General features: G+C 33.0%; 2 protein-coding genes across 2 annotated transcripts; both read right to left on the bottom strand.

Annotated features, from left to right (window-relative positions):
- Window positions 1-564: 564 nt before the first annotated feature.
- Window positions 565-2,593, bottom strand: LOC129872687 (COBRA-like protein 10). Its single transcript, XM_055947615.1, has 2 exons — window positions 2,068-2,593; window positions 565-1,976 (listed from the first exon to the last, which is right to left on the bottom strand). Exons 1-2 carry the CDS (start codon window positions 2,591-2,593, stop codon window positions 565-567), a joined length of 1,938 nt encoding a protein of 645 aa, XP_055803590.1.
- Window positions 2,594-3,142: 549 nt separating this feature from the next.
- On the bottom strand, window positions 3,143-6,254 carry LOC129873402 (CRIB domain-containing protein RIC10-like). The gene is made up of 5 exons (XM_055948490.1): window positions 5,932-6,254; window positions 5,641-5,795; window positions 5,449-5,546; window positions 5,211-5,295; window positions 3,143-3,786 (listed from the first exon to the last, which is right to left on the bottom strand). The coding sequence occupies exons 1-5, from the start codon at window positions 6,060-6,062 to the stop codon at window positions 3,572-3,574; spliced, it is 684 nt and encodes a 227-aa protein (XP_055804465.1). The 5' UTR covers window positions 6,063-6,254; the 3' UTR covers window positions 3,143-3,571.
- Window positions 6,255-21,319: the final 15,065 nt, after the last annotated feature.

Here is a 21,319-nt window from a genome sequence, read left to right as displayed (position 1 = left end):
ACTAGGCGCAGCTGCGGGTAAGGTTTTTCCTGGCCATTGTGTCTATCTAAAAGCACAGAACACGGACACGAGATCGATAACACAGCAATTGTAATCATAAGGAGTTTTCCCTTTGCCATGAAATAGAAAGTATTGTTCACACAATTTGGAAAAAGCATATGATAAATGGAGCTTAGCTTACAAACTGCATACTTTCTCTTTTAAAGATACAAATAAAGCCATGCCTGCTTATGATCCTCCAAATTTGGTACGAATAAGCTATGTTCTTGGATGAAACAACTCTTTCTTCTTCTTTTTTTCCTTTTGCAGTCTTTTGGTGCTTTAATAAGCTTCAATGTACATTAATTTGCAGCGCGCAGCCACAAGAATCACTCCTCAAAACGTGATTCTTGTGTTGTTAACACTGAGATTATCAATCCGTTTATCATATTTGGATATGGTTCTATACTAATGTGAGGTTAGAAACGGAAACTTCCCCAGGTAGAGTGTCAACTATAAGCTTCACTTGAGAATCTCCTTCCATTTACTTGAAAAGTACAAGCCAAAAACATGATCGCCTTTCGATCATTGCAGGTCTTTTAGCATCAGCATGAAGGTTAACAATGTTATGATGGTGATTACCCAAGATTTTGCACGCCATTTTCTTCCATCTGCTGCTAAAAGATGAGTGGGAAGTGCACATTCTTCCCCATTGAATAGCAACTTTGTTGGAAATCCATCCCCCTTTAATATATCAATGCCTTTTAAGTGGTTCTTATTAAATTTAAGAACAGATTGTTGCTTTCCGGGTACTCTAGGGTCTCCAGGTTTTGGTCCATCTGCTTCTGCCATCAAGTAATTTAAACCAGGTAGTCCTTTCAAGAAAACTGTGTCATTCATGTTTCGAAGCAAAGTTCCATTGAAAGAATAAGCTTGTGCAAAGCCAGAACCGGTTTTCTTGAACTGAATTCCAACAAACCAGTCCACGAAATTAATTTCTCCCCAATTGAACAGAGTAATTCTAGCAGTCCATCCTGATTTGTAGTTTGAATCGATATGCCAATTTATGCTAACCCCACAGTTGTCGCCACAAGGTAACTGCTTAGGGACATGATAGTGCTTTAGTTTAGCCCAATACACGGATTTCTCTCTTCTGTTTGCGAATGGCACCAGAAGTGCTTCTGGAGGAAGAAGCAGTCCTGGTGCATTTTGACTGCATTTGACAGAATTGTCACAACCACATGCACAAGTGTTGCAGGGGATTGCAGAATCATTGTAATAGGCACTGTATGAAACACAGCACCGGTTCGCTCTATCTTTTGGCTTTGTGATATTGCAGACTATTTGCCAACTTGCAATAGCTGTGACAGTAGCTTGAAGTCCACTTGGATCCTTGAATTGTGTTTCGTCTACTCTTAAGGCTTGTCCACATTTATAATCCGGATTAAGAAGACCAACGATTTTCCATCTCTCGGGAGGGTAAAGAGCTGTTAGATTCAAATCTGGTGGAAGCTTATAGACTTGTAACTGAAACACAGACTTTGAATTGGTTGCATTCATTACAGTGGGCATGATGCTACCATTCCTGCAGCAGAATGGCAACATCCCTACATCTTTATCTTGAGCTCTCTCTCTCGGCAAATCAGCTATGGTAGGCTTCTTTTCACAGTTCATAACTTTAGAAAAATCAAAGTCTTTATAGTACTGTCCTGCAGCACCATAGACACAATTCGAATAGTCTTTCTTGCGAGTGTATGCACCCCTCATCGAGTATATGAACTCTCCTCTCATCCATTCCCAAGTTAAGTTCCACTGATCAAGGCGTCCCAAAGGATTGCTATTTTGTATGGTCACTTGTGCTTGATAGTTATTCGGATAGGCTTGCATAACATCATAAGAGATAAAAAGATCACCATTTTGGCGTGGGAAATACTTGGTTGTGAAATTTTTAACCTTAAATTTTGGATCTTTCACGCAACAGACATGCATTTTTGTTGCTGTCACACAATAAACAAAAACAAAGATTCAGAATTTCAATCAAGATTCGCGACAAAAATGCTTATTGACATAGCTGAGTTACACACTTACCTTTGCGTTTTGCTGCTGGACATTTGTATCCATCATTGAAAAGTTTAATAGTTTTAGGCATGGGATAACCTGGTGGCTTGATTCCAAATTGTGTACCTGTTAACTCAATCTCTGCTTGAATTTTTGTAACATCACCAGCAGTATCAATCGACGTTTTCAAATCAGTCTGAGGATAGCCAGCTAGGTAAGTTCCATTTCCAACAGGAGCCGGGAAATCATCACCACTTAATAAAACAGCATTACTAGCTGAGACTAAAAGCTCGCGATTTTGAAACCCAATGAAGATTTTCCAGTTCTTAAGCTCATATATACCTGCATTAAGTACTGTTGCCGTAGCCTTAAAGGCCCAGGCTTGTGCAGTTGCATTCTTTACGTGGGGAAGCTCTTTCGTCCTAGAGATGAATACATAGGATAAAAAAATACCATTGCAGTTATTTTCTGCAGGTGGTAATGTACCATCATAATCTTGTGCCTTAATATTGATAGAAAACAAGATTATGTAAAAGATTATGGATTTTGAGACCATCTTCATTATTTTCTCCAAATTTTGAATAGTGTCAATTGGATTTCAAGATTTGGGAAAAAGGAGAAAAAAGAGACATTTGGGATGATAATCTTGAATTAAGTGAAGACTTGGTCAGAACTCAGATGAAAGTTTTTTCCTCCATGTAAGCTACGACTGAAATGGCGGGACCAAACTACCAACGGTTATTCAATCTTTTTACTTTTATTTTTCATTAATTATCTTCTATTTTGATTATAAATTACATGACCATTTTGCCCTTAGATCCTTAACGTCCAAGAAGTTTAAGAATTGAATTCATCATGAAATAATAATTTTGAATCAATGTCCAAATCATGTTTTTCTTACCCTTTTTCCAGCTCCATTTTTTCGGTAAACAGAGTGAGAGAAACATGAATCATAGATTTAAGAAAAACAGTCTCTTCCCCAATGGGGTTAGGCCATATTGTTAGATGATTTTATGCAAAGGAACATGAACTGCAACATTCTATTGGAAATATTGATGTCAAAACAATAACCTATCCACAAAAAGAATAATGAAACTGAGGAAAATAGGAGTATGGGAGAATCCCTGGCGATTTTTCAAATCAAATAATTAGCATTAGTACAATCTTCAACCAATAGACTAAACAATTCAACTCTTTACACGATCCTTCCTCGTTGTAGTTCCAAGAAGAGGAACGATAAAACTAAGAGAAAAATAAATAGAAAAAAGGAAAAAGAATTTATAATTCTCCCAAAACATTGTCCTGGTTTTGGAAGCTTTAAGTTTTTCACCGTGTGTATCTCTAAGCCCTCCTACTACTTTTTGGTTTTCTTCCATATTACTTTATAACATTTGCAGTGTAACACTCTCTACATCTACTCAAGTTTCTATACCCTCCTCGCCTTTCTCGTCGATCCTTCCGTGAGGACTATGAACAAATCCGATAGCTAGGCAATGACAGAATTCTCCGCAGTTTAAACTACATGTTTGTAACATTAAGCCACTTCTATGTTTAGTGGTTTAGCATTGCCTTCGACAAATTTAGTCTTGGATTTTTCTGCTCGTGATGACCTTGATGAGGATGATGAACCAGACCTGGGAGAGGATGTCGACTTGGGTTTCCTCCGCTTTTGTTTCTTAGGACCCGCTGTAGGTGTTACGTCCCTGTAAAGATCAGATGCTGGTTGCTGTCTAATTGACTCTGTGTAATCTGTCAAAAAGATGCGATAAAAACTATAAAAATAAGTATTCACAGAAAATGAGGATCAGTACTTCTACTATAACAAACTTTCGGCTTATTTTGTGAATCAACTCATATCAAGAAACTCCAAAAGTTGGCATAAGAAATCAGTCCATCATACGAAATTTTAAATATTCATTTATGAACTACTTTAAGTAGAATATGGAAAGGTTTTGAAAATAGTTCTCACTCTAATATATAAACTAAGCAATGCAACCAAGTTGAATGACCTACAAACAGACTGCACGTCAGCATTGAAGAAACTTTTCCGCATAAAAGTTCTTTCAAGAAAAAACAAGAAACTTGCACTCCCCTGATCAAATTTTTACGCTGAATGTCACATGTCAAAATAAGTGATTATGCATTATGGTAATCTAACGGAGCGTGCCATAAATCTTAGTAAACACTAGTTGCTTGCTTTTTTATCCAAGAGTGGAAAACACAGAATACTTTATGAAACCTGGATTAACTTAACTTCAAAGAGAACTAAGATGAAAGCTTAATTGAGTGAAATGCTCGTATTACTGTCAATTGAATGATTCCGACTCAAAGAATAATTTACAACATATATATTCCTTTTTAACCTTTTAACAAAGGATTGCTTGGTAATCTAGATGTTATGAAACTACTATATTAGGGTCACTGGTATTAGACAATATTTGCCCAACAGCCAAGATTATTTTTAGAAAAGCACATCAAAAACTGTCCCTTTCTGGTGCCAAGTTAAAGACCTTTCTGTGACATATAAGTCCAAAGCTTTCCCTGGTTTGAGGCAAAGAATCTTAGGGTCCCTTTGGATTGAGGACTTTGGCCCTATGTAAATTCATTTTCACAGGCTTAAACTTTTGCACCTGCTTAGATTTACCTAATATAATTTGGATTTCAAATGCAAACTGCAATAACATTTCATTTCAACCCATATTTTAGGTTCATTTCAAATAACACTTGAGAATATGTCATTTGAAAACCTCACACATTTAAAAATGTAAATTTGAATTCTTCTAGGAGATGCAGACCCTTCAAGGAAAAACAAAACAAGACGAAAAAATATATTTAAAAAAAGAAGAAAAAGAATTGTCCTGTCCATTTTAACAGATTTTTCAATACATTAGTACAGAACATAGGACAAGTTTATCATATTTCAATCAACATCTCAACCCGTGATAAAACCCTACTGCCATTGGGACATTGTCTGATTATTGACACTGCACATGTTTTAAAGCAACATATCAGACACTTGCTTTGTTTTCTTGATTCTTTCCAAATATTCAAACTACTCAGTAATATGTAACACATCTTTTGGTCATTATTCTTGGCTTGTCACAGGACAATTGGTAGTGAAAGGAGCACACAAGAGGGAAAAGAAGAGTTCTCTTTAGAAGCAAAATATTAACCTTGAGATGCCCATGGAGAATGTGCAGAACCAGAATTACCAATAGAAGTTGCTGCAAAATCAGGCCCAGTCTTGAATTCATTCATCTATTAAGTTCCAAAAAGAACCAAAACAAACAAAATATTAGGTCTATGAGTAGAAAAAAAAAAGAGGAATTTTTATACAAAATGATGAATTTGGAAAAGGGCAGATATAAAAAAAATGTGGACCAAAGAATGATGAAAAAACTAAAAACATACCCAACTAGGTGCATTGCCTAATTGTCCATCCCAACCAATATGTGCCACATGCTTAACATCAGTTGGAAATCCAATTTCTATCTCCCTCTCCTTCACAACTGTAATCACAATCCAATTTCCTTCCAGTCAAAAAATTAACTCAAAAATTAAAAAATTAGGGATATGGGGCTAAAGGGGAAAAAAGGCAATTACCAAAAATATTAGAAATGTATTTGTAGATCCCCTTCATTTTGGTTCCCATAGAAGAGTATATAAAGCCCGAATGCAACAACAACCCTCTGTTCAGATATGAAATAGAATACAGATAGAAGCAGCAGCACTTAAATGTGAAGAACCAATTCCTTTGCCTAACAAAACAAAATGCAACCAAAATAATAAAAAATGATCTTTAATTACCCCTTTTAACATACATACAGACAGAAATTGCATAATGTAAAGATTGAATCTTTTTTCTTGTTTCTGTCTTGGGGTTATGTAGAATACCTTTCTTGATAAAATCTGCTGATAGAAAAGAAAGGGGTATTAATTCTCCTCAACTTCCAGCTGCATTGCCCATCATCTTCCTTTAAGTAACCTAGACATAATAAAAATGTAATAACCAAGAAACCAACCATGCAATAACAATAGTTTGAAATGAAGAAGAAGAAAGGCCAAAGAGGGATAATGTGAGAAATGAAAAGGGAAAGAAAGAGAAAAGAGGGAAATGATACAAAAATAGATTTGAAGAAGAAGAATTAGGCCAAGAAGGGAAAGAGAGAAAAGCGAGAAGTTAGAGGTGGACAACCACGAAAACCTCACAAAAAGAAAGGGGTTGAGGTTAGTTTACAAAGAACATGGACACATAGAGACTACAAATTGAGGGGGAGTAAGGGTGGAGGGGGAGGGGTGTGAGGGGGTGTGAGGGGGTGTGAGGGGGGGGGGATGGAATTCATATTCAGAAATAATAGGGAAAATGGCACTTTTATTCCCTTAAATATGAACAAATTTTGATATTTGTCGCACATTTAATCTTTAATTAATTAATATGTGCATTTTTTATTCTTTCGATAGTGAATCTCCACAATTTTTAAAAAATTAGTACGTGTTAAACCACTCAATTATCGATGTTTTATATTAAATTTATAGTATTACTCCATATTTAAGAGTAATATAGTTCAATAAAAAATAATCTAAAATCAAAAACATCAAAAAGGCACATTTCAGGTAATTAAAGGTTGAAATATGCTTAGTCAAAAATTATGAGGACTAGATAAGAATTTATCGATAACGAGGGACCAAACAAAATAATAGTAACAATATAAAAAGAGCAAAGAATTTAAGAAATAGAATATCCCAGTGAATTAGTTTTTATAATTAAAAATAGAAAATGATGAGAACTATACTCCACTACTAAAACATAGACAAATGACATTTAATGGGTTAATGTTATAAGTAGTGTTGTAAATGTTTTGTTGGCGTATAGGTGGCTTTGTTGTTGAAAGAGTAAATCGCGGAGTTCTGTCATTTTCTTTTCTAGGACATAACTATAAATATATTGAAAATTGTTGGAATTATAAATAAATAAATAAACTAACATAATTTTTCAAGAAAAAAAAAGGAGATATTGAGAGATTTTTTTTTCCATAATATTGAGGTACTATTTCGAAAACAGCCTCTCTATCTTCATGAGATAAAATTTGCATAATTTACCCTCTTCAAATTTTATTTATAAAATTTCACTCAATATTTATTATTGTCGTTCTAATATTGAGAGTGGTTAGGTAGATAAAATTTCAGCATCAGAAGATCTATAGTTTGCTTGCTTGTAGGGATGGGAATCAAAACATAACATGTTAATTACTATCCTTCTTCATGGAACTCAATCCCATATGCCACCTACCCACCCTCCCACCTAGTCTTTTCTAGCCACATCCACTACTATTGCTTGTCCCTAATTAGTCACCCATGCGCACATCAATCCTTTGTTAATTGTTGTTTTACACCTTTTCAATTCATGATACACCAAGTGGAAAGCATCACATTCTTTAAATAATTAATGTTTACAATAGTTGTCTTTCGCGACAGTATTTTAAATTTATTAATAATTTTTATTTATACCCTTAAATTATGATTTATATGTTAGATAATCTTTTGATGTTAGATTAAATGAAGAAGAAGACATTATTAATGAATTTCAAGGTGTTTTAAATTATGTTGGCGCTCTTGCAAGGAAACATTAGAGAGTGATTTATGAGGAAACAATTTTCTGTGCACACTTACCGTTTGAATAAGAAAAATGACTCTACAAAACTCTTTACATTTTTTTTTTTTACAAATCTCTTATCAAAAGGTCATGATATAAGTAAAATAGTATTTGTAAGTCTACAAAATCAAATTTTTTCGATTGTATAAGGCGCGGGTGGCATGCCTACTTCTCTTCTGTTTGAAAAGAAAACTACATAATTATTTATTTTTAATTAATGATATAATAATAGTTACTAAAAATACATGAAGTATGTAATGAGAAAAGTCAAGAAAATTGAGATCAATAAAAATAATTAAGTGTTCAAGGTAGGGAATATCAACAATATATTCAAAAATATTTTATAATACTTACTTTTCTTCTACTTTAGGATCAACGCTAATAATAAAGTGTTTATTTTCCTTAAACTGTTACCAAGGCCGGCTCTTAAAAAAAAAAGTGCCCTAGGCCCCAAATTTTAGGGGGGGGGGCATTTTTTTTCATTTTTTTTAGCAATATAGATTATAGTTTTTTTTCTCAAAAAAAAAAGTATTAATTGTAGAAAAAAGTAAACTTTTCATATGAAAGGATTATAAGAAAAAGTTTGATATATCTGGAGTATTAATTTTGAATTTAGACCACTAATATACTTAGGTTGCCCCTGATACGTTAAATGGTAATTTATTTATTTATAGCAATTCTTTCTAGTTTAGGATCTATACTAATTATATAATATTTATTTATTAGTTTAGAATCTATATTTAAAAAAAGCATTTTTAGAATTCTTTATGTTTAATTAGTTACCTATAAATTGGATGTATTCTTTTATTTTGAATAACATAACCGGTCATCATTTACTCTTTCTTTAGATTTTTGTAATTTCGATGCTATGTCAATCTTTTATGAAGCAATATATAAATAGACTGTTGATCTTGTTTGCGTGCCTTTTGTATTCATGGACGGTATATATTAATCAAGTTACTGTTTACTCATTAAAAATATCAAAAATTATTGAGATTAATTAACCTAAAGATATTTTTAATATTATGTGCTATAATTCGTTCTAATAGTGCAAGACTCTTATTTGCACACCATAACAAGAATTATATAGAAAAATGTGCATATATGGTATTTTCCATCTGTAATTCTGTTGACTTAGTTATAAAATTTAATGTGCCAATTTAAATATGATCAACTACAAGCCTACAATATTGGATTACAGTCTAATTCAATTACAAAAATGCTTTCTTAATATTTTGAGGTTTTTATACATACGTGCTTGTAGCTAGCAATCAAGTTCATCCACTTGCAGCCAATCATAAAAGTCTTATCCTTAATTTATTCCTTTGACCATAATTATTGATCAAGATATAGCTCAAGTTCTCTACTTTCTCATTGGTGCCTTTTTTTTCTTTTTCATTTTAATGAGTTCCTTTAGTTTAAAACAAAATAATTAGTTAGAATTGAGATACCTTATACTCTATCCGTCTATTTTTACTTGTCCACTATTAACTTTACACGATTCTTAAGAAATTATAAATAGAAAGATAATTTTATCATATCACCATTTGAATATAATAAATACAATGTCTTGAAAAATATAATAGGAAAATGACTACTAATTAATGATAAGGGTAAATTAGAAACTATATGTAAATTATCTTTTAATTTCATAAATTGGACAAGTATTGTTGAACATCTATTTTTAGTACGGAAAAGGGCCTAACCCCCCCCCCCTCCCCCCCCCCCCGAACTATTGAAAATGGTACAAAAATGTTCTCTCATCCATCTATTGGGCTTAAAATGCCCTTTACATCCACCTTTAGATCCAAAAATGACATTTTCTTTAACGGAACATGGCATTTTAGGCCCAATATATGGATGAGGGACATTTTTGTATTATTTTTAATAGTTCGAGGGCATTTTAGGCCCTTTTTCGTGATTAAAATTCTGTTAAATAAATTTTGTTTTATAATTAATTTTAAATAATTAAATTGTAACCAACAGATGACCGCCACGTGTTTAAAAAAAATATTCAAATTATTTAATTAAAATTCTATTAAATAAATTTTGATTTATAATTAATTTTAAATAATTAAATTGTAATCAATAGATGGCCGTCACATGTTTAAAAAAATTATTCAATTTATTTAATTAAAATTTTGTTAAAGAAAAGATCATTTTTGGACCTAAAGATGGATGATTATCATATAAAATTTTGAAAATTAATAACTTTGATATCCACCTTTAGGTCCAAAAATGACCTTTTCTTTAATAAAATTTTAATTAAAAAATTGAAAAAAAAAATTAAAACACATGGCGGCCATCTATTGGTTACAATTTAATTATTTAAAATTTATTTAACAGAATTTTAATTAAATAATTTGAATATTTTTTAAACACATGGTGGTCATCTATTGGTTACAATTTAATTATTTAAAATTAATTATAAATTAAAATTTATTTAACAGAATTTTAATTACGGAAAAGGCCCTAAAATGCCTTCAAACTATTGGAAATGGTACAAAAATGCCCCTCATCCATATATCGGGCCTAAAATGCTCTTTTTCGTTAAAAAAAAGGTCATTTTTGGACCTAAAAGTAGATGTCAGGGGCATTTTAAGCCCAATAGATGGATGATGGATATTTTTGTACCATTCCAATAGTTTGAGACATTTTAGACTTTTTTTCGTTTTTAGTATAGTGGAAAAGTAAAAATAGACGAAAAGAGTATCAGATAATGATATTATGACCAACTGTCAGGATTTGTTTTTAACAAGGTCAGAAATCAGAATAAATAGTCGAATCTAAATCTTTAGTTTAAATTGTTTAATCCAAAAATACATATGCTTCTTCGAATCATTCTCCTTCTGAATAATTACTATATTTGTAACATGACGCAAAGTCATGTGGCGTTCTCTAATTTATTTATTTTCATTAGTAAAAATCCCACCAAATTGCTATGTGTAATTTGGAAAATGAAATTAGACAAAATAAAAGGGAAAAAAAATTGGAAGTTGGAACCACGTTTGTATGTGATAATTTTAATGCAGCATCGTGGAAGTTTCATATTGCTTCAATTAGAAATGTATCATCACCTTCAGACAGCTGCTGCTTTTAATTCTGAGTCCAAATCTTGAAAGATTTTCCAAAAAAATTATAATCTGTGCAGTAGTTTTGGAATTATAAAATTGAGTTTTGCATGACGTTACATCGGAAATTTTGTACAACTGTAGATGATAGATATGAAAGGAATGTTGTAACTAATTAATTGAAACCAACTTGATGTACTATGAGAAATTAATTATTTCTTTAATTTGACTTGAGAAAGAATCGAATTATATTAAATCAGATATATTGTACACAATTTTATCTTGTATTTTTATATAACGTAAATATTACATTTCTAATCATATATACGACAACAACTCTTATCGTTCTTCCAAGAATTTCCTTGATTTAAACAAAATTTCGATCAAAGGCGGCTCAAAGTACATCTATCAATGGAGATTGAGGTGCAATTGTCGAGTGAATAATATAATGAGAAATTAAAGTGCGAATAATTTCTCTTGCCATAAAAGGTAAAAAAAACTACATTTATTGGGTAGTTCTGCCTACTAATTAAACTGATTTCACATATAGATTGATTAGTTGGTAAAAGGTCTCAAGTTGATGCATGTAAATATTAGGGTTAATTCCCTATTATTGAAGCTTTTAATCTTAGTTGGTAAAAGGTCTCGAGTTTATGTTGCCCCCTTGTTTGTTATTATGCAGGCACATTTACACGGGAAAATTTCCCAAATAACCACTATATTAAATTTAATTAGATTCCTTAGTTATAGTTTGCATATTGACGGGTTGTAAATATAGTTTAAGTTGTCTCGTTTATATAATTCGTGTATTTGTATAATTCGCGGATAATTGAGTTATTTTTATATAAACCTGAAATAACGAATTTATACAAGCACAAACATCTGAACTTTAAGCAGTTATACAAAGAGATAAGTGTAAAAAAAACATACCTCAACTATATCTCTTTTTTGAGGGATGATCTAAATGAGAGCAAGAGGTCATCTATTTATAGGAAACTGAATACGCGTTTTCGTGTAAAATGCGCGTTTTCTTATCAAAAGTTGTTAAAGGAGGCAACAACCTTTGAAACGCATAAAATACACATTTTCTTCTTTGACGGTGCATGTGCACCTCCCTTTTTGACTTTCACACCATTTTTTTACCCAATTATTGCAATGTTACGTTTCTGCTAGGCCAATAGAAGATCGACACCATATAAACTTGTTACTGTTGATCGATTTCATAAACATATCTGCTAGGTTATCATTAGTGTGAATTTTCTGAATATCCACATTGTCTTCTTCCGACTTCTCATGAACAAAGTGATACTGAACTCGTATGTGTTTTGTCCTTGAATGAAATATCGGATTCTTTGCAAGATGCAAAGCGCTCTAACTGTCATAAAACAGAGCAACCTTCTTTTGTTTGTGCCTGAGCTTCTCCAGTAACATCTGCATCCATATTGCCTCTTTGCTAGCTTGTTCTGCTTCCATCGTAGATGTAGCCACGATAGACTGTAGTTTTGAAACCTAGATTACAACTCCTCCAGCAAGAGTAAACACATAACCGGTGGTGGACTTGCTTTTACCAAGATCACTTGCATAGTCTGAATCAACATAACCTTTAATAGTAAAATCTGATCCTCTATAACACATTGCAATATCTGAGGTACCCTTGATATATCTCAGGATCCTCTTAACAGTATTCCAATGCTCTCTACTAAGATTAGCCATGTATCGACTAACCATTCCCACTGCTTGTGCAATGTCAGGTCTTGTACATACCATGGCGAACATTAAACTTTCCACTGCTGATGTATATGGTATTCGAGACATCTCCATCCTCTCTGCTTCATTGCTAGGACTCATACTTGAGGATAACTTGAAATTAATAGTAAGTACAGTCTTGCATGAAGCGTCGCAAGATTTTCTTCAAGTAGTTCTCTTAAGAAATCCAAATCTTTCTATTATTTCTGTCTCGGTGAATTTGCATTCCTAGAATCTTGTTTGCTAGTCCCAAGTCCTTCATTTCAAACTTCCTAGCCAACTTTGTCTTTAAATTTGTGAGACGATCTTAGTTGGGCTTGCTACCAACATGTCATCAACAACAACAGCAAAATAATAAAATCGTCATCACCAAATCTCTTGTAATAAACACAAGAATCTAAACTATGTTTGTTGTATCCAATGCTTATAATAAAGGAATCAAATCTCTTATACTAACACCTCGGCGCTTGTTTGAGACCGTATAGAGATTTGTTCAACCTGCAAACCAAGTTTTCTTTTTCCTGTTCTTCAAAATCTTCTGGTTGGAACATGTAAATTTCTTCTTCAAGATTTTTATGAAGAAATGCAGTTTTGATATCTAACTTCTCCAAGTACAAGTCAAATGTAGCACACATTGCCAAGACCACTCGAATTATTATGAGTCGAACCACTAGAGAAAATATCTTATTAAAGTCTATACCTTCTTTCTGAGCGAATCCTTTGACCACCAATTGTCACGACCTAGCCCCGTGACTAGTGTCTGAATTGGACCCTCGTATACACACCTATTATCTATAGTCAATCGGCAATTAAAAATGATATAGGATTTATATGGGTAGCACATCGTTTCAAACTGTTACTTATATATATACCAAAATCACTTATTTCTTGGGGAGTCTTAATTGTCAAAAATAAGATAACATAATATGTAAGCCGACAAGGCTTCCACTCTGAATGTAAACGTCCAAAAATATAATTCATACTAGTACACCGGACAACATCTATATACAACTCACTCATGTGTCTACAGACCTCTAAGAGGATTAACAATAGCATATGATGGGACAAGGCCCTGTCGTACCCTTAAATACTCAAATATATACATTATAAGGATTAGTACCCAAAGTTCGGGCTCTGAGACAATGGAGCACTTCAAATCCTTTGAGTAGAATTCTAAGCTGGCGGCTCTCCAAAATGAGTATCTGTACCTGCGGGTATGAAATGCAGCCCCCCGAAGAAAGAGGGTCAGTACGAACTATGTACCGAGTATATAAAGCATAAAATACCATAAAGGAGATCACATCTGCAATAAAGATTCAGGAGCTAATCACTGTACCTGTGTCTTATGAAATAAATACATCCATATCATCATCATATATCATACTCGACCCGTTAGGGGACTCGATGTCACAATTATATCAATATATCATTATTTATATATATATATATATATATATATATATATATATATATACCATATTCGGCCCTTTAGCAAGGAGCTTGGTGAATAGAGTAGTGTACACTGATACCGTACCCGACCCATTATGGGACTCGGTGCCATAATTATATTGTCATATCATCCTAACATCATATTATCATATCACGTACCCGGCTCTCTAGTAAGGTACTCGGTGAATAATGTAGTGGAATCCATACATGATAACATATCCGACCTATTATAGGACTCGGTGAATAATACCATAACAATATGCACGAATAGGGTATCATTAGCAACCTTGTGTAATTTGATCATTATCGGAGACTTAATGGAATAACCAAAACAGTCCATCATTTGACAACCAAGACAATAGTCATTATGAATCACACCAATTATGGATTATACTAAAATATGAATTATACCACAATATGAGTTATACCAACTAAGATGGATGGAATCATACACATGAGTCAAGACATAACAATATAAATTCTGAAAATCAAGAACGTTAGCCATTCGAGTGTATCTATGAATAAGAGTTTCTTTGGGATTTAAGCATACGCCATTCGTTCGTTTCACATGAATCATGCCAAAAGAAGAAAATATTAACTTTACATACCTTTAGTGTTTATACGTATATGCTGTCCAATATTGTCTCAACCTATATTAAAACGTTAAGCATTATGGTTAAGCTATGAACAAGAATAAAACGTACTCTATCGTTAGTAGGTTATTTCTAAAAAAATTGGACAACACCTCCCCTAAAACTCTCACTTTTCTCACTTTCAAACCAGCCATATAATCATCAAGCAACATCAACAATCCAAAATATTGACACAAAATAAGATTTATTATTGACAATAAGCCTAGAATGTTTCCACCCGACTCATGTTACCAAAGTAGTAAATTCGGAAAGCCGAGTACCTCAAGTTGTATCTAAATTTTGAAAATGAAAACAACAAAACTGGACTTATGACCTTCGTGAAATGTTTAGATCTCTGTCTTAAGTTTTCAATGCAAAAAAATCAACTCAAAAATCATTTTCTACAAAGAGATATTATCAAAACACTAACAGCTATACATGAGGGATTTTTCAATCCAGAATCTGGACAGAATTTTTCTTATGATTCATCCTCATTTTTTGACATAATAACAGCAGATATAGACTACAACATAAACATAAGAGTTGTAGGTACGTGTATTATCTTTCCAAAACATATTTAATATCTAAAATCGGAGGTCTACACAATAAGATATTCTAGAATTACTACCAGTTACATAATTCCAAAAATAGATTTGAACATTCATAATCTTCATACACCTTATTCCTCTAAATTCAAGAACAACAACTCATCAACAACATCAAAACAATATCAACCATTATTATACATCATCACTAAGCTAATTCCATCCATTTAAGCTACCTAAAATAACCCTTTAACCCATAAATCTCAACAAATCACCAAACGAATTTATAACACTATTTTCTCCATTCTAATCCGTTAAAACTCTAACTAAACTTGTTAACATTAAAAAGAAGACTTTAATATAACCTTAAATTTGCAGAGACCACATTGAATATTCTCCTTATTGATTGATATCTACCTCAAATTGAAGCTAACGCGATGTACAACAATTTTCTCTTCATGAGCTTCAGATTTCGGGACTCGAATTTTGGTCGGATTTGGTATTTCTCTCAAGAACTCCATTTCTCTCTCTCTCTGGAAATTTCCAGAATTGTCTTGGTCTAAAGTATGAAGGAATAGATACAAAAAATTAAATTTAATTTCGTGGGCATTGGGCCTGACCCGAATTAGAATTGGGTTGGGCCGAATCCACTATTTAGTTTGTCCTGTCAGACTTAAAATGTCTATATCTTATTACTCCGATATCGTATTTCATCCTACGACCTATGGTTGGAAAAATATTTTCATTATCTACAACTTTTATTTTGAGAGTTTTCCCAAATTCTAAAAAGGTTATAGCCTCCCGAAGTTAGCTTACCCGAAATGTGACTTTAAGAAAAACATATATGATGGCTTCTATTTTAATTTGGCCCAAAGGTCCTTCTTGAGATGTATTTTACTTCACATAAATTATTCATATAACTTGACATCTACAACAAATCATATCATTTTAAAATTCAAAATTAAAAGTCCTTGAATTTATAACCGTTAGCTTACGAATAATCCAAGATGCAAAAAACGGAATGTAACTCCAATCTTGCACAATACTTCTCCACTTGATCATTACCATTGCGTTTGATCTTGTAGATCCATTTATTTCCAATGTCTTTCCTTCCTTGTGGTAATTGAACAAGATTTCATATTTTGTTTTTATGAAGAGCTTCAATTTTTTCTCGCATTATTGCAATCCACAGAGATGATTCTTGGCCTTTCATAGCCTCGTGAAAAGTTGAAGGTTCTCTATCCTCTATTAATAGACAATATACAATATTGCCCTCTATAGAATAATATGAGTGTCAAGCTGGTTCTCTTCTCTTTCTAGTTGATCGTCGAACTTGTGGAGTTTTGATCTCAGCTTGCTCTTGTTCTTCGTGCCCTGGTGTTGCTTTAGAAGAAACTGAAATTTCTTCTATTTCTTCAATTTCAACTGTAGTAATCTCTGATTTTTCTTTTGAAGTGCTACCTTCTATTGCTTGTATCTTATTTTCAACAAGTACAACATCCCTGCTGATTACTACCTTACGGGCAGTGGGATCCCACAAGCAATACCCCTTGACTTCATCAGTATATCTTAAGAAAATGCATTTCCTGGATTTCGGATCCAACTTCAATTTTTTTTGGGTGTTATACATACCATAAATAGGACTTCCGAATATATGTAAGCAAGAATAATAAGTTGTTTTTCCTGTTCACATCTCCATTGGCATTTTTAGATCAATTGTGGTTAATGGTGATCGATTGATCATAGGTGATTTTGACTGCTTCTGTCCGAAATGATTTTTCCAATCCTGTAGTTACCAATATAGCTCTTGTCCGTTACAACAAGGTTCTGTTCATCCGCTTTGCTACTCCATTTTGTTGTAGAGTATATGCCACTGTGAACTGCCTTTTAATATTTTCTTGTTTATAGAAGTTATCAAATTCATCACCACTGTATTCTCTTCCATTATCTATCCTCAAACACTTGATCTTTTTCTCTGATTCAAGTTCCACCCGAGATTTGAACTATTGAAAATCGGAAAAACATCTGTCTTTCTCTTGATTGGATATACCCAACTTCTCCTAGAGTAATTGTCGATAAATGATACAAAATATTTTGCTCCTCCTAAAAACTCTATCGGTGCTTGGTAGACATTAGAGTGGACTAGATCTAATATTTTCTTGCTTTTAGCAGAGGAATTGCTAAACTTCAGTTTATGTTGCTTACTGGTAACACAATGCTCACAAAAGAGTAGTGAAACCTTTTTGAGCCATGGAAGAAGCTTTTGCTCATCAAGAATCTTCAAACCTCATTTTGATATTTGGCCAAGTTTGCGATGCCACATCATCATTGTTTCTTCAAATGAACTTACTGACGTGATTGATGCTTCTCCTTCTTGGTGTATTTCACCTTTAAGCATATATAGATTTGCAACATGTTTTTCTGCTTTCATTACTACAAGCGCTCATTTTGATATTTTCATGATTCCACTATGAGTCTTATATGAACATCCATTATTATCTAATTGTCCCAAAGAAAATAGATTCTTCCTCAAGTCTTTTACATGTCGTACTTTCTGGATGGTGCGTATCGTGTTATCATACATCTTTATTTTGATGGTCCCAATACCAATAACATCCAAAGCATGATCGTCTTCCATGAACACAGATCCTCCTAAGATAGGTTTATATTGATGGAACCATTCTCTCCGGAAAGTCATGTGTCATGTTTCTCCTGTGTCCAAGATCCAGATATCAGTGAAACATTTTTGTCTTCATTCTTGCCACAGTAGTGACACTTGATATTCTTCTTACTTCTTGATTTAGATCTACCATGATTTTGACTCCCACTGGATCCACGTTCCGATGGTCTTCTTCTCACCATCGTCAAAGCTTCAGCTTGCTGCGAACTTGCTTGTCTATCTTCCTTATTTTTGCGTCGATTTTCTTCTTCTAAGACAGCGGTTGCAACTTCATTAAAAACTAGACTGTCTATATTGTTCGTCAGGTTGATGATCAGTTGATCATACGAGTCAGGAAGACTTTGAAGTAGAAGCTCCACGCGTTCAGTCCCCTCTATTTTGCAGACCATTATTGTAAGTTGCGAAAATAGAGTATTCAAAATATTGATGTGTTCAGTAACTGACATAGACTCTACCATTTGAAGAGTATACAATCTTCTTCTTAAGAAGTTTTTATTATGCAAAGACTTGGCCTCGTACAATCCCGTAAAAGTATAACATATTTCCTTCATCGTCCGTTTTTCAGCCATACTAGACAACACTTGATCAGCTAGTGTCAAGTGTAGATCAGCAACTGCGTTGCTATCTATGTCGTTCCACTTGCTGTCATCAGTAAAGTCTGTAGGTCTGCCTTTAATTGCAACTAAGCAATTGTCTTTTCTCAATATCACTCTTATTTTCAATTTCCACAATGAGAAATTAGTCTCATTGAATTTCTCAACATCAAATTTTATTGTACTCGGCATTGGTATTTGTTTTACACCCTTCTAGATTATTTCTGAATATTTTTGCGAACAATCGTGACAAACTGTACCGTCCCCAAAATTTACTATTCATATGAATAGTACTTTTTACTAAATTTTACTTTCACAAAAACTTACTATTCACAAATAGTACCTTCGCATAAAACAGACAGAATAACCAAGGGTTCTGATACCACTGTTAGGGGGAAAAAGCATCACAACTAAAATTTGATATGATAATAAATAATTAAATAAATTGGACACGAGAATTTTACGTGGAAACCCCTCAAACAGATAGAGGGGAAAAACCACGGGGTAGAAGGATTTTACTATGATAATATGGGAGTACACTGCTCTCAAATACAAGGAGAAAATAATAATAAACATTTCTCTCTTGTTAAAGAAATAATTCACTAAAGAGGACACTCAAGACTACAATATTTATCTTGGTGTATAACTAACTCTCTTTGTATTCTTACTCTTTTGGATTGTATTTTTTTTGTGTGGGATGATCTAAATGAGGGCAAGAGGCCCTCTATTTATAGAAAATTGAAAACGTGTAAAATAAACGTTTTCTTATCAAAAATTGCTAAAGGAGGCAACAATTTTTAAAACGTGTAAAATACACGATTTTTTTTTAAACGGTGCATATACACTTCCCTTTTTAACTTTCTTACACTAACACGAAGTGCCACGGCTTGGTACCCCTCTGGTCCTGCCGTGTTTTGGAAATGCAGATTTTGTGCTATAAATCCGTCAGCGTTAAATGCTGCATCACACAAATCCAACCAAGACCTTGTAAATGTAATATAAACCTATAAATTAATAACATTGACTTTAATTTCAATATACAATTTTTAAATTATCAGATTACCTAAAATGTGCTTTCTTTATATGGCATTCTTTTTTTTGTTTTAGGTAGTAAAGACTTATTTAAGACTAGCTACAACTTTAATGCTAGCAAATACTATAGAACTATGTAACTTACAAAAAAAAAATTAAGAAAAGAAATATGCCTAATCAAACATTTTTATATAAACGAAATAGAGCCAATAACTATTAGCAATCATTCATAAAAAGTGGAACTAATAACCTATTAACGGCTATGTATTGCTACGTCCACGGTATATATATGTCACTTTTTTCTTTAACAAGTCTTGATTTATATTCCTTGTCAATCTTACTTATCATGAACGGTTAGCTATATTTATCTTTTAAATTATCTTATAATGTAAAAATTGTTTTACGAAAAGGAAATAAGTAAATTTTACCAAGGGTTGGCGTATCAAAGGTTCCCGTTCCAGCAGCATAATTCAAGTTGCCAGTTATAACAGTATCATCCAAGCCATCACCAACAAGCATTATATTTTTCTTATTTGAAGCTATCACAACATTCTCTTTGTACGTTCCTTTCTTGATGTATATAACATAATGACTATTGCTATTAACCGGGCCGATGCAATAGCTTCATTAACTGTCTTGTATTGGCCACCACCACATTAGCATTAATTTTCACTAATCGCGAATAATTAGCTTCAAACATTTCCCTAACCTTTGGACTAACCCATGAGGGAAATTCTCCTTGTATTGGCACTCTAAGGTCATCATGGTACATTTTCTTGGGTGCTATTGTAACCAATAAGGCCCAAGAAGCACTTGCTTTGGAAATCAAGTCTTTGAGAATGGGCTTTATCATGAAGTTCGTCTATGCAAGTGTTATGGTTTGTGAGCACAACATTAAGCCATGCATGAGCATCAAAATAAATCGAATTCGAAGAAATACTCATCAACTTTCCAAGTGCCACCACGGAGTCCGTGATTTTGTCACGAGACATGTACATCAACTCTGAGAAAATTGATAGAGCTGATTAATTGTTCTCTTTTATTACTAATCCGAAGACGGAAATTTTTAATCAACGTGGTGATTGCTTGGATTTGGGATGATGTTTTGTGCAAAATCACTTGTAATATTTCTAGTTATTGATTTTGGCTACAGAAGCAGAATAGTTGTTATGAGCTCGGACACTATTGATCAGCAGTGTGAGATTTGATGGAAAGATAAGAGTTATTGCTGCCATGGAACAATGCAATAGAAATTATTGCAAAGGAGCAAAAAAAAAAAAGCAGCTAGGGCTAGTAGTAGGATTAATTCAGCAATTATTATGCGTCAAACTTTCTTAATTAAAAAGAAAATTCAATCTATGATAAGCGTAATTTATCCATAATATAAGTGTGTTTTTATAACCTATGAAACAAGCTAAGAAACCTCCTAAGTTTGTATTTATAGTATACTTTTTCTTATATTTTCAATATATGTATATATTTAGCGGACAATAAACAATGTTTTTCTATCCATTATAAGCCGGTATTATTGAATAGATCTTCATATGTTATATGATTATAACCTCTTCAATAAGGTGGGGGTGGGGGAGCTGCAAGTTATCAAGTTGTGCCGAGTACGTATGCATTAAAGCATTATTAACTGAGTAAATATCCAATTATTCAGTTAAAATAGATTTCTCATTTTAAGGATTTAATTCGAAATAGCAGGCTGAGTGAAAATAAAGGATATATAGCAGCAAGGTAAAAATGGCACTACCTCAATTTTAACATTTAAGATAATTATCATAAGATTACCATGTTTATATGTTACTGCCATGGTTATATATTAATTGTCATATTTCGTTTTCAAAAGTCAAATTATATAAAATTTTGACTAATATT

The sequence above is a fragment of the Solanum dulcamara genome, chromosome 11 (assembly GCF_947179165.1).
Source record: "Solanum dulcamara chromosome 11, daSolDulc1.2, whole genome shotgun sequence".
NCBI lineage: Eukaryota > Viridiplantae > Streptophyta > Magnoliopsida > Solanales > Solanaceae > Solanum > Solanum dulcamara.
The sequence above is the reverse complement of the archived record's forward strand: the minus strand, read 5'-3'. Positions and strand labels throughout refer to the sequence as shown.